The sequence below is a fragment of the Amphibalanus amphitrite genome, unplaced genomic scaffold (genome assembly GCF_019059575.1).
Source record: "Amphibalanus amphitrite isolate SeventyFive unplaced genomic scaffold, NRLGWU_Aamphi_draft 000804F_arrow, whole genome shotgun sequence".
Classification (NCBI taxonomy): domain Eukaryota; kingdom Metazoa; phylum Arthropoda; class Thecostraca; order Balanomorpha; family Balanidae; genus Amphibalanus; species Amphibalanus amphitrite.
Window position 1 is genome coordinate 53,321 of NW_024882298.1, and position 11,854 is coordinate 65,174.

Genomic DNA, 11,854 nt, shown 5'->3' on the forward strand with positions numbered 1-11,854 from the left:
ACCGTTCGCATGTGTCGGTGTGCTGCGATTTGGTTGCGATGCGGTGCTGTTTCGTTTGGTCGTTTATTTCCTGCACGCTGTCTCTGGTATCCATTCTCTCGGAGTGACAAACTGTGACGCCAGTCGTCTCTCATAGCTCGTCGTTTTCGTCGGCCCTTGTGTGGGCGCGTGTTGGCGATCCCGACAGCGGGACTTGTGCTGTCAGAGACACCATCAACCGGACCATGCTGGAGATCCAGGACAAGATCGACTGGTACACGCGGCTGAACGACATCTTCCTGGACGTCATGGCCATGCGGATGAGCGCCAGGAAGCTGGACTCGAGTGCACTCAGGTCAGTGGGTGCACACTGCTTACGCAAATATTTCCGAAGGTACAATACAGATGCATTAATAGTTACATACGTTGAAAATTAAATAGACGTGTATTTAGCTATAGGTAAAAAATAGTTAGTGTATCTATGTTCCCAGTTTTCCATAAGCTAACGATTACTATATGATGCACCTAATAAAAACAACCCGACTTGAACTACACTGAAAACAATTTAACCCAAGGCTGGCGAGTAAACCGGTGTTTCACGGGTACCCCTATTCGCAACCATTTTTAACCACCCTCCCAGGAGTAGTGCTAGGTCCCATTGCGGTGTAGTCGTACTTGCTCTGAGCGGATATAACCGCTGTCAGCGAACAAGTCCGCTGAGAGCAGGGACGACTACACTGCAATGGGACTTTACTGTACTCCTGGGAGGGTGGTTAAAAATGGTTGCGGATAGGGGTACCTGCAAAACACCGGTTTACTCGCGGGCCTTGGGTTAAATTGTTTTCAGTGTACATGCGTGTCGAAAATGACTGTAAAGTCGCATACTGTCGCGTACTGTCTACTAAACCTTATTTGTGGAAAGAGCTGCGTATACAACCGAGTTGTTGTGCCTGCTTTCTTACTCGGCGAGTGGTAGCAGTCACGAGCGGCGATCACACATCCGGGCAAAGTTTGTCTAGCGGCTCTCTACTCAAAATGCCTAAGGCTCGTGACCTCATGTGTGGGACGACCCATCCATAATTCATTAGGGGACGATGGGCTGCCATTTCGCCGGCCGCTGCTCCCCGGACGCTGCCGTCCGGAGCGGGGTCTGCTCCGCTGACATTAGCCAGTTTTCCCAGTTACATGCTGTCGTACCTGAACATCATCCGGGCGATGGAGCACTTCAGCCTGTTCCTGACGTACGGGCTGCGTTACTTCGCCACCGGCCAGCTGCAGGCGCAGTTCCAGACGCAGGCCGTGCGCTCCGACACGCTGTTCTGGGAGTACATCAACAACACGCGCTCCTTCTCGCCCGAAATGTCCGAAAAGATACACTACATATTCGACAGCTTCGAGGGATACAACAGCTACATACAGCAGTGAGTGCCTGCACATGGCGGCCGCGTAAAGTAAAACACATTTGCATACATCTTCTTGTTCCGGTCTCTGCAGTTTGTGTTTTGAGATAATTGCTCGCCGTAAACATTTGTAAACAAATGACATTGCAGTCACATATTTATGGGAGAGCAGGAATGACGCATACTGGCCGTTCATGCATAAATTATTGACTCGGAGACCGTCTGGGCCGCGCCGCCTACCCTTGGTGACGATGGTCTGGCTGTCACCGCCCCGTGCCCCCCTCAGACGTGGTCTGATTGTCAACAACAGTCCGATGAACGGCTCCATGGGCATGGCGATCGCCTTCTTCATCAACGGCACCACCATGGCCGACCTGCTGCGGGATGTACAGGTCGAGCTGCGAAACATCATCACGTGCGTCCCGGGCGGGGGGAGGGGCGGAACGGGGGGCCGACTGCTGGGGAGGCGGAGGGGGCGGGCTGTTACAGGCACAGGGAGACCCAGGGAGACGGAGCACGTGCTGTGTCGCTGCGATGCCGACAATACCGCGGAATGGGAGCTCAACTGCGCGGTGTGTGAGCCGATTGCCGAGATGGATTGGAAAACCTGCTGTCCTCTTGACGCACATGTGTCTTACTGATGTGATTATCAATTGTTTTTTTTTTTCATTCCGTGCAATCACTTGTATAATGCCATGCTGTGATGCGTATCATTTATTTACAGAGGATCTCATAGTGCACTCACGTGATCTAGAATGTGCTCTTCTCTATTATATTTATCATTGTATTATTGGTAAGCTCGAAACAGCTTTCCCGCCGATCTAACTAGAAAATGCATTAGCTGACAGGATGGCCGTCTCTGCCACTGTGCGCCCGTATGGATACCGATACACCGGTGCTTACGCCCGTCCATACACCGGTATGAGCCAGTGACGCGGCCGTGTGCCGATACCAGGGCCCAATCTTACCAATGCCGTGAATTGGATTTGGCAGCACTGGCCGGAGTTTACGGCACTGATATCAAAGATGTCCTTTTTATTTACCTCCAGGTAATCTTGTCCAATGATTTTGATAGCGTGAATGATTATGAATGTCGCCAGAACGAATGGATACTGAATGTGGAATAGTTCTGAATGTTACCAAATGCCGTGAATGCGCATTCACGGCATTTGGTAAGATTGGGCCCTGGTCCTTGTACCGGTGTGTGCCGGTGACGCGGCCGTGTGCCGGTGTGTGCCAGTGACGCGGCCGTGTACCTACCGGTGTGAGCCAGTGACGCGGCCGTCTGCCTGCCCCGCAGCGGCCACGTCACCGAACAGGTGGCGATCGCCTACAACCAGCAGATGGTGGCCGTCCTGCTGCTGGTCCTCGTGCTCCTCCTGTCGCCCATCATCATCGTGCTCGTCAGGAAGATCGCGCTCACCATGCAGGTCGGTGGACGGGCGGACAGCGCTCATCACAGGTCGGTGGACGGGCGGACAGCGCTCATCACAGGTCGGTGGACGGGCGGACAGCGCTCATCACAGGTCGGTGGACGGGCAAACAGCGCTCACCACAGGTCGGTGGACGGGCGGGCAGCGCTCATCACAGGTCGGTGGACGGGCGGACAGCGCTCATCACAGGTCGGTGGACGGGCGGACAGTGGTCTCCCCCGGGAAGGGGGATGAGTGTGACGGTGGCCCCGTCCCGGGGGAGGAGATGTGTGGGACGGTACCGTCTCGGAGGGGAGGTGTGGGGGGGGGGCCGCGATCCCCTCCCAGTAAAGGGGAAATGTGTGGGACGGCCCCGTTCCTGAGGAAGATGTGTGGGGGACGACCGGGACGCAGGAATGGTGTGTCTCACAGTCACCGGCCCGCCGCAGAGGGGGGAGGAGTTGTCGGACGGCCGGTTGTCGGGGGATGGGGTGCAGTAGCGCGTCGGTCAAGGGTGCCACGGGTGCCGTGGAGTGTTATAAGGGGTGGCGAGGTTCAGTGCAGTGTCGTCTACGGTAACGATGGTGACACGGGGGCGTACGTGCGGTAGGGTCTGTCGGTCTCAGACAAGCTGCCACGAGTTGTGAAACATCCATTCTCTCTGTGCGGAGCCCTCGTTTTCCACTCCGTCAAGCGGAAGTTCAATTTCATTATTTTCCGCTCGGGCACCGCGGTTGACGGTAAACCTGTCACTTACTCACCACCGCGCTGAGAGGCGGTGTGTAAGGCAGCTACGGTCCTGGTTCTGCCGCGTAACTGCGGTTAGGAGACTCATCTGCTGCTCGGTGCTCTCTGGTGTATGTCGAGAGACTTTGTTCAATCGGGTACTTGGGTACTTACAAGAATCGATAGGGACTTCATCCGCCGCGCCGGCTATCGAGGCCTCAGCGCTGGCAGCAGCCGCCTGGTATTGATATACTGTGCCGCTTTACTTGAGTGTTAAACGGCACAGCCTACCCACGCCTTATGAAAACGGGCTGCGGGCGGGCGGTTCGGGCGTTTTCTTCATTGTTTCCTTTTTCGCGGCTTTTGCGTTGGCGCAGTCGGCGCGCGCGGTGCCGTTAAATATTTTTCCATTTTTATTGTTCTCTCTCTCTCTCTCTCTCTCTCTCTCTCTCTCTCTCTCTCTCTCTCTCTCTCTCTCTCTCTCTCTCTCTCTCTCTCTCTCTCTCTCTCTCTCTCTCTCTCTCTCTCTCTCTCTCTCTCTCTCCCCCTCTCTCTCTCTCTCTCTCTCTCTCTCTCTCAGGGGAAGGCGCGGGAGCCTTCCCCTGACTCCCGCGCCTATCTATGATATTAAAAATCCTATTGATCGATCCGTAACCGGTCGTTCTGACTTGGCTGCCACCGGGCGCAATGCAGGGCAGGCACCCAGGACGGTCACTTCTCCCCTCCCTCCGTCTCTCCCTGCCTCTTCCTCCTCTCTGCCCTCCGGCGCTCTCACCCGCTGCCCCTCCTGTCGGCGGCAGGACTTTACTGAGATGGTGACGGCCAAGACACAGGAGATCGCCCAGGAGCGTAACAAGGCCGACCGGCTGCTCTATCAGATGTTGCCGGAGCCCATCGCGCAGCAGCTCAAGGGCAAGGGGCAGGTGCCGGCCGAGCACTTCCAGTCGGTCACCGTCTACTTCAGCGACATTGTCGGCTTCACTCGGATCTCGGCGCAGAGCACCCCGATACAGGTACTGGGAGCACTCCGATACAGGTACTGGGAATACTCGATACAGGTACTGGGAGCACCCCGATACAGGTACTGGGAGCACTCGATACAGGCATGCAAAGAGCACATATATCATAGCAAACCAGCTGCAGATACCGGTGAGCCTATAGATAACATAATTTACTGTGATAAGTCATTAGCTCTAAGTTAACCGTTGCAGGCTTGCTGTATGCATATTGTAGGTATACTACATCAGAGGGTAATTGTTCTCATTGCAACATTGATCAATAGATAGATAAAAGGTATGAACTTCCTGTGACTGGAGCATTAAATAATAAATCTATTTTTGAACGAACACATAGAGGGCAGATAGCACAAGACGGCAAGAGGTAGTAGCCGTTTTCACGAAGGACATCTGGTACACATTTGGTACACATCTGGTGCAGATCAGGTGCAGATTTGGTCAAATCAGGTTCAGTGTGTCTCTTAGTAGCTGTCAGCTAGGGTTACACTAATTGCTTATATGCCTGCTTTGTCGTTTTATCAGAGAGCATCATCGATTAAAACACTGAAATAAATTCATAAAATGAAGATATTTGCTGTAAAAGAGATTAGGTGCAGATTTGGTCAAATCAGGTGCACTCGCCGGATAGGACCGTCGTGAAAACGGCTAGTGTAAAGGCTCTCGAGTTTAAGTATGTGCATCTTGCTCGTAGCTATGGCAACTGCCTGTGCTGGTTACTTGTTTTTGTTTCAGGTGGTGACGTTTTTGAACGTTCTCTACAAGGTCTTTGATAGCCGTATCGACCGGTACGACGTGTACAAGGTGGAGACCATAGGAGACGCCTACATGTGCGTCTCTGGACTGCCAAAGAGAAACGGTTCGTGGTGTCGGCAGGCAGCTCTGTGTTCCGGGGACCGACTGCTCACCGTGACCTGACCTGACCTGACCGCCGTGACCCGACCGCCGCGGCCTGATGACTATGACCTGACCGCCGTGACCTGACCTCTTCTGACCTGACCACCGTGACCTGACACGTGACCTTACCTCTTTGACGTGATCGCCGTGACCTGACCTCTGAGCTGATCTGACCTATGTGACCTGACAAGCGTGACCTGGCCCGATTTATGTGACCTGACCTGTGTCACAGGTGACCAGCACGCCAGCGAAGTAGCCGACATGTCGCTAGACCTGTTGCAAGGGATCAAGAAGTTTGAGGTGCCCCACATGAAGGGTGTGCTGGTGCAGATCCGAATCGGCCTCAACACGGGACCCTGCGTGGCAGGTGATGTGACTTTGCCCGCTGCCGGGGTGTGCCGAAAAGCAGTACCTGCTTTACTAAAATCAAATGATACTGAGTTTAGAATATAAGTCCGCTAAGGACTTGATCTCAAAGGCCTGGCTATCCATAATTCGATGGTGAAACTCACACTATATAATTACACCTTTCCAACACAATCTAGGCACTGTCTTTAGCTCCTGCTCATTGCTCAGTATGTCAGCATGCCACTGCTGTCTGCTGGTGAGCGACTGTGGGTGACTTCGCCCACGACTGACCTGTCCCCCTCCCCCGGTCTGCGTGCTCCCGCAGGGGTGGTGGGTACAAAGATGCCGCGGTACTGCCTGTTTGGAGACACCATCAACGTGGCTTCGCGCATGGAGTCGACCGGATTGCGTGAGTGTGCTACCTACCTTATATAATGGCACTGAGAGTGGAGACTGGGCCCAAAACCACCGGAATCTCCCTCCCACCCCCTCCCCCTCCCACTCTCTCTCTCCCTCTCTCATTCTCTTTTCCTATCTCTTTTTTTCTCTTTCTCGTCGTAGGTGCTAAGTATATTGTTCACGGTTTGGGAAGCGTCTATTCTACATGAAATATGCATTATCTTTCACTCTGAGCCATGAAGAATCCTCTATATGCCCTTAGTCCAATGTACATACGGTGTGTTGTACATACATGCGTGTATGTTGCCAGCGCAAATGGTTCACGTGAGTGACACAACCTACGAGCTGCTGATGAAGGCGGGCGGATACAAACTAGAGTTCAGAGAAAATGTCGACATCAAGGTAAGACAACACATTACACAAGCATCTGCATGATGTACTGTTATTTCTGAATGACTGTAGCACGGGGTGTTTTTGCACGTGCACCAAACACGATATCGTAAAACGTGGACCTCTGATGCATGAGTGTGGAACAGCATGTATCTATCATTTTATCCATAACTAAAGTTGCTTGCGTGTTTTCCTGAAGCGAATGAAAATATTACCCGATAGGTTTGCTTAGATATGTTAATACAACCGTTGCTGTCTCGTATGGAATGCTTAATGCATTTAGCCCTAAACTCTACCTGTTCCGTTTTTTTTTTTTTTAATGCGTTTATTTGAATACGCTGTCGCACTTGTTTGCTGAAGCACAAATGAGTGACGTCAAGTACAGTATCTGCAGTGTGGAACAGTGGTCAGTGGTCACTAGTCAGTGGTCAAACAGCTCATCGGTAGGTAAGTATCAAATTCTGTCTTCACTTTGCCATTGAATGTCTTAATTAACACACTTGTGGCGTTCCTGCATGCTTTATTGGTTTTAATTGTGAAATGATGAAGCGCTATGAAAATCTATGTAAATTATTGATGCGAACTATTTTTTTTCTTTTGAACAATAGGATGTGTTTTCTGTTACCCACCTACTGCATATCATGCTTTCGAACACTTGTAATAAAACAGAGTTTGGCATTTCAGATGCTAGCAGATAGAGTCGTTATTTCTTATTGCTATTTTTTAAGTGTGGTTTATACTCATTGGTAAATTGAGAATCAGGCTGCTCATAGCTTTTGCCTCTCTGATAGCATGGACGAGAACTGCTGCATCTCTGGCGATGCCTGATGACTCTATTAGTGAATGTCGATATCGCCTTACGCGCAGCTTTCTGGCGGCATTTACTTCCTTACTGAGCCAGCATGGTCAGAGAAGCTGGGAAAACCGATGACCTGGCTAGTTAAGTGGTTTGAGACGCACGTCACTCCAATGGCATGTTAGCGATGTCCCATTCAGTTCCTTTTCTGCGCTGGTGAAGATCCCCTTTCGGCCCGGGTTGTTGGCTGGCGATGTGCGCCGCAGCCTTTGAACGCCACTCAAAGGGCAGTGTCAGTGTGCGCCACTGAGCCGGGCGGGCTCGCAGCTCTGACGCGCGCCGTCCGTGCCCCCGCAGGGCAAGGGCTCCCTGCCCACCTACTGGCTGCTGGGAAAGGAGGGCGGCGTGGGCCGCACGCTGGAGATCGACGTGCCCGGCTTCCTGGACCCCAGTCAGCAGCCAGAGTTCATGAACAGCGACGTCTACTCGCAGAAGTAGTCGTCTGCCGTCTGCTCTACAGCCGAAGTCGCCCGACGTCTGCTCCCAGAAGTAGCCGTCTGCCGTCTGCTCTACAGACGTAGTCGCCCGACGTCTGCTCTACAGACGTAGTCACTCGACGTCTCCTCGCAGAAGGCGCCGTCTGGCATCGGCACATTCTCGCAGAATTAACCGTCTGACGCCATACACACAGATGTGGCCACCCGGCGTCTGCTCGCAGAGGCAGCCGTCTGATGGCTAGTCCACACACAGACGTAACTGCCCGACGTCTGCTTGCATGGAGGCTGTCGCCTCTGTGCGGTGATTGTGCACAGTACTGGGTGGTCAACCGTTAACAGCTAACATGGTTCACCTTGGAGAGCAGCTTCAGGCCAATTTACTCACTGTCAAAATATGTTGGTGAGAATGCTGGGTTAGTTTTAACCCTCGCCGGACCTATTGGTTTTCTACATACGCGCCGGCTGAGGAGGTTGGTACGACCTCCCTAGTCGCTGTGTCGCCCCTGATGGGGTTGGAGCGTTGCGGAAAGAACGAGCGTATGCGTCGATACGAGACGCAGCGACTGGTACCCGATTTTAAGGTCTCAGGTCAACCGGTGACCTCTAAGGTCAGGTCAAGTGGTCGAAGGCATGGGTTCGGTTTTTGAGCAATAACTTACCCCCCCTCCCCAAAAAAAACTGTCGAAGCGCCGTTATTTTTGGCATAATCGTGTTCGCCTCGCTCAGTCGCGTCGAATGGTATACTGTTTGTTCGGGTGAGGTCAACTTGAGGTGTTGACCTCGATTCAAGGTCAGTTCAGAGCCCCCAGGTCACGAAGCTGGTCGAAGGAGGTCATATTGCATATCATTCGCTTTGGTAGGTCTTCTCGAGTCCATTGGTAGTTTTTTTCGGCTTGCTAGCTCAATTTGATCGGTAGCTATTGACGAAAAACTCTTATGACCTTAGTGACGTCATAAATGACGTCATGCAAGGTCAACAATGCAAAAGTGAAGCAGCTGACCTTGCAAGGATTGTATGAAATTCACGATTTCGTATGCTTGAGATAGTTTGTGATCGTTCCCGGCGCCGAAATAGCAGTAAGTTTTATCTCCCTGGGAAAGTTCCTCTGGCAGTGGGGGTGTTGCAAAGTACCGACATCTGATGACCGTGCAGAGGTTCTTTTATTACGTCAACTCATAATAGGTCAGTGACCTGACCTGACCTGAAAATGCAGTTGGTATCTTAAGATTCGGCTTGAACCGAAGGTCAGGTATGTCAGGTTTCGGCTCCCTATCGCCAGCGTGTTGGAAGCTATCGCGAAAAATCCTTATGGGGGGCACCCCCCCCCCTTCCCCCTACTCGGCCGGCGAGGGTTAGGCGGTGTATTGCACTGCACACAGTGTTGTTGAGGAGGGCTCAAATGAAATTATTGTACTGGGACATACCTAAATTTGCATTTCAATCTGCTCGTTGAATGCAATTGATTGTTTTTCTCTGTTTTTCCAATTGTTTAGCCTTTTCTGGATGTGTCGTTTACGGTTTAGCCAATTGCCCCCTCCCCCATCCCCACCATAGCGAAGTTGACCGAATCCCCACCCGGGTGCGGATTAATCAAAGACCGGGACCAATTGGGCTGGCTCCAATCATCAATGCCAACAAAAATATTTCAGGGAAAGGCCAAATGTTTTATTGATAACTTTAATGTCGTGAATGCTTGTAAATAACTAAGTTTGATAATGGCAGCGACAGCGACCTGTTTATTATTCATACCCGTAAAGCTGGATTATTGCTAGTAACACGGTCCTCTGCTGACTGCGTGTAGTGCGTAGCTGTTCTGTGACGGGGCCACTGGCTGCTAATTTTATCGACGTTTTATCGTCTGTCACCTGCATTTTGTTCGCCCGTAATAGTTAACTGTAATTTTATTGGCTTGAGTTTAACATGATGTTATCGTTATTCGTTTTGTAATCGCATTGGCCATCACATAGGGAAGGCGATTTTGATGTATTTGTGCAGTCGTTGTATATTGCTCTACAGTACCTACTGGAGTAGTATTGGAGTATATTGCTCTGTAGTATTGGAACTTCACCCGCATAGCCAAGCTAGTGACAGCACTGGACACGATTTGATCTCAGAGATAGATGTGCCATGAATGGATTGGTGATTCGGAGGTTGTTTATATACAAAGATTGATTCAGAGGCTGCCTAGACTATGGTTCCTACCTGCCAGTATTTATTGGGTATTGGTCCCGTCATTTCGACCGTTTGTCGTCGTGTCATCTGTGTTCTCATGGTTTGCCTCCAGCTATGGTCAGTGTATGTAAATTGTCAGCGCACAACACAACTTTCCGTCGTGTCACACGGGGTGTAACAAAATGTGCACATTGTTGTGACGGCCTGACGGGCGCAGAGGTGATGAGCGGAATGCCGTTTGTTTCGAACGGTAACTACATTCGTGTGCTAAGTAGGTATCTGTCAGTCGTGAAAGAGCAATAGCTCCGCTGAAAAATAGCTGCGAGCATTTAATTACGATATCGGTACTCTCGGATGTCACAAGGCACTATTATTCAATGCACTTATACTCTCAAACGTAGCTACATATATGATATCACAATTCACCTGTACCTGTGTAAGAATGTTGGACAATTGCGTGCGTTTTCTGATGTTAAGTTTTACAAGCGTTTGTTTTCATCGTCACCAAAGTGTGGTGACCAGACACTGCTGGCATGGGATGCCCGTGTGTTATATATGTTGCAGGCACTTTAGAAAATCAGTCATTTTGTAAAATGCCTAGGCATTTTGCAAAATGCCTGATTTTCCAGGCTTTTTGCAAAAAGCCTAGGCATTTTACAAAATGACTGACTCTCCAGTCATTTTGCAAAATGCCTAGGCATTTTACAAAATACCTAGCCATTTTACAAAATGACTGAGCAGCGTGTTGTAGATACGAGTACCTAATTATATACGTTTTGGTAGCGTGTAGGTGGGCCGAGGAGTCCAGCATTATGACCAGAGGAGTCCAGCAGTGGGAAGTCCATACCTACCTCTCTCTATTTTGAGAAGTGCAGGCCCGTGACATTTCCAACCCCCACGTCAGCGACGCTGCTGGATTTAAAATGATCGATCTGGAGCGTCAACAAACGACTGGCCCTATGCCGGCCTGTATCTGAGTGTAAAACCATTAGAGGTCGCGAGGATTGGATCCCACACACTTACATAGGCGTTAGTGTCTTCTGAAACCAACGCTCTCGTCCTACGCCAAGCGACCTGATGATTCTCCCGATGTGGAGCTTGATATTTTTAACTGGGACCATGCAAGTAGGTAGGTACAGGTCTCGCGGGTTTTAGCGGTAGGTTTTGCACCTAAAAAATTTAGTGTACTTCAGGCTATATCTTCGTCGTCTTAAGCTTTTAAATGTTGAATATGCGATCGACTGGTTGGGTAACAAACCGGCCATGATCGTGTAAAATGGCTTCATCGTAGATCGATTAGTTTCTGAGATATAACCGGAAATGTAAAAGTGCAAAACCTACCGCTTAATCTCGCGAGACCCTCAAAGCTGTCAAACAAAGACACAATCAAACAAAGACTACACTCATTCGTTTACATGTAATTGCACATCAACCGGGTCTGCCTATTAACTGGGGCCGGTCTCCGGCTGGTTTTGTTAGGTCTAGTTTCAGGCAGAACATGAACGGCGTTGATGTACTTGGGAGTTTTTACAGCGTTAACTAAACAATGCTTTATGCTACAGCCGAGTCTGCAACTCAACCTGGTCGCTACTCAGCATTGTCGTCATCACAGAGCTTCAAATCGATCAGCTACAGGCTGAACACGTACCTATAGGGTATATGTAGGAAAACGTTCAAAAACTGTTGGCCATACCTAGTATCTGTAGTGGGATCTACGTTCCATGCTGGTCAGACATTTTGCAAAATGCCTAGTCATTTTGTAAAATGGCTAGCCATTTTGAAAAAAGCCTGGTTGCGTTCAGTCATTTTTCAAACAGCCGTCTT

General features: G+C 50.5%; 1 protein-coding gene across 1 annotated transcript in view; it reads left to right on the forward strand.

The window, feature by feature from the left end:
- LOC122366416 overlaps nt 1–11,774 on the forward strand; it is a 36,959-nt gene extending 25,185 nt beyond the window's left edge. Inside the window, exons 7-16 of the mRNA XM_043338663.1 lie at nt 206–334; nt 1,161–1,400; nt 1,666–1,794; nt 2,680–2,809; nt 4,318–4,530; nt 5,266–5,389; nt 5,660–5,794; nt 6,101–6,184; nt 6,485–6,576; nt 7,718–11,774. Of these exons, the coding sequence (XP_043194598.1) occupies nt 206–334; nt 1,161–1,400; nt 1,666–1,794; nt 2,680–2,809; nt 4,318–4,530; nt 5,266–5,389; nt 5,660–5,794; nt 6,101–6,184; nt 6,485–6,576; nt 7,718–7,858 (1,417 nt within the window). The 3' untranslated portion in view covers nt 7,859–11,774. The remainder of the gene's footprint in view (nt 1–205; nt 335–1,160; nt 1,401–1,665; nt 1,795–2,679; nt 2,810–4,317; nt 4,531–5,265; nt 5,390–5,659; nt 5,795–6,100; nt 6,185–6,484; nt 6,577–7,717) is intronic.
- Nucleotides 11,775–11,854: the final 80 nt, after the last annotated feature.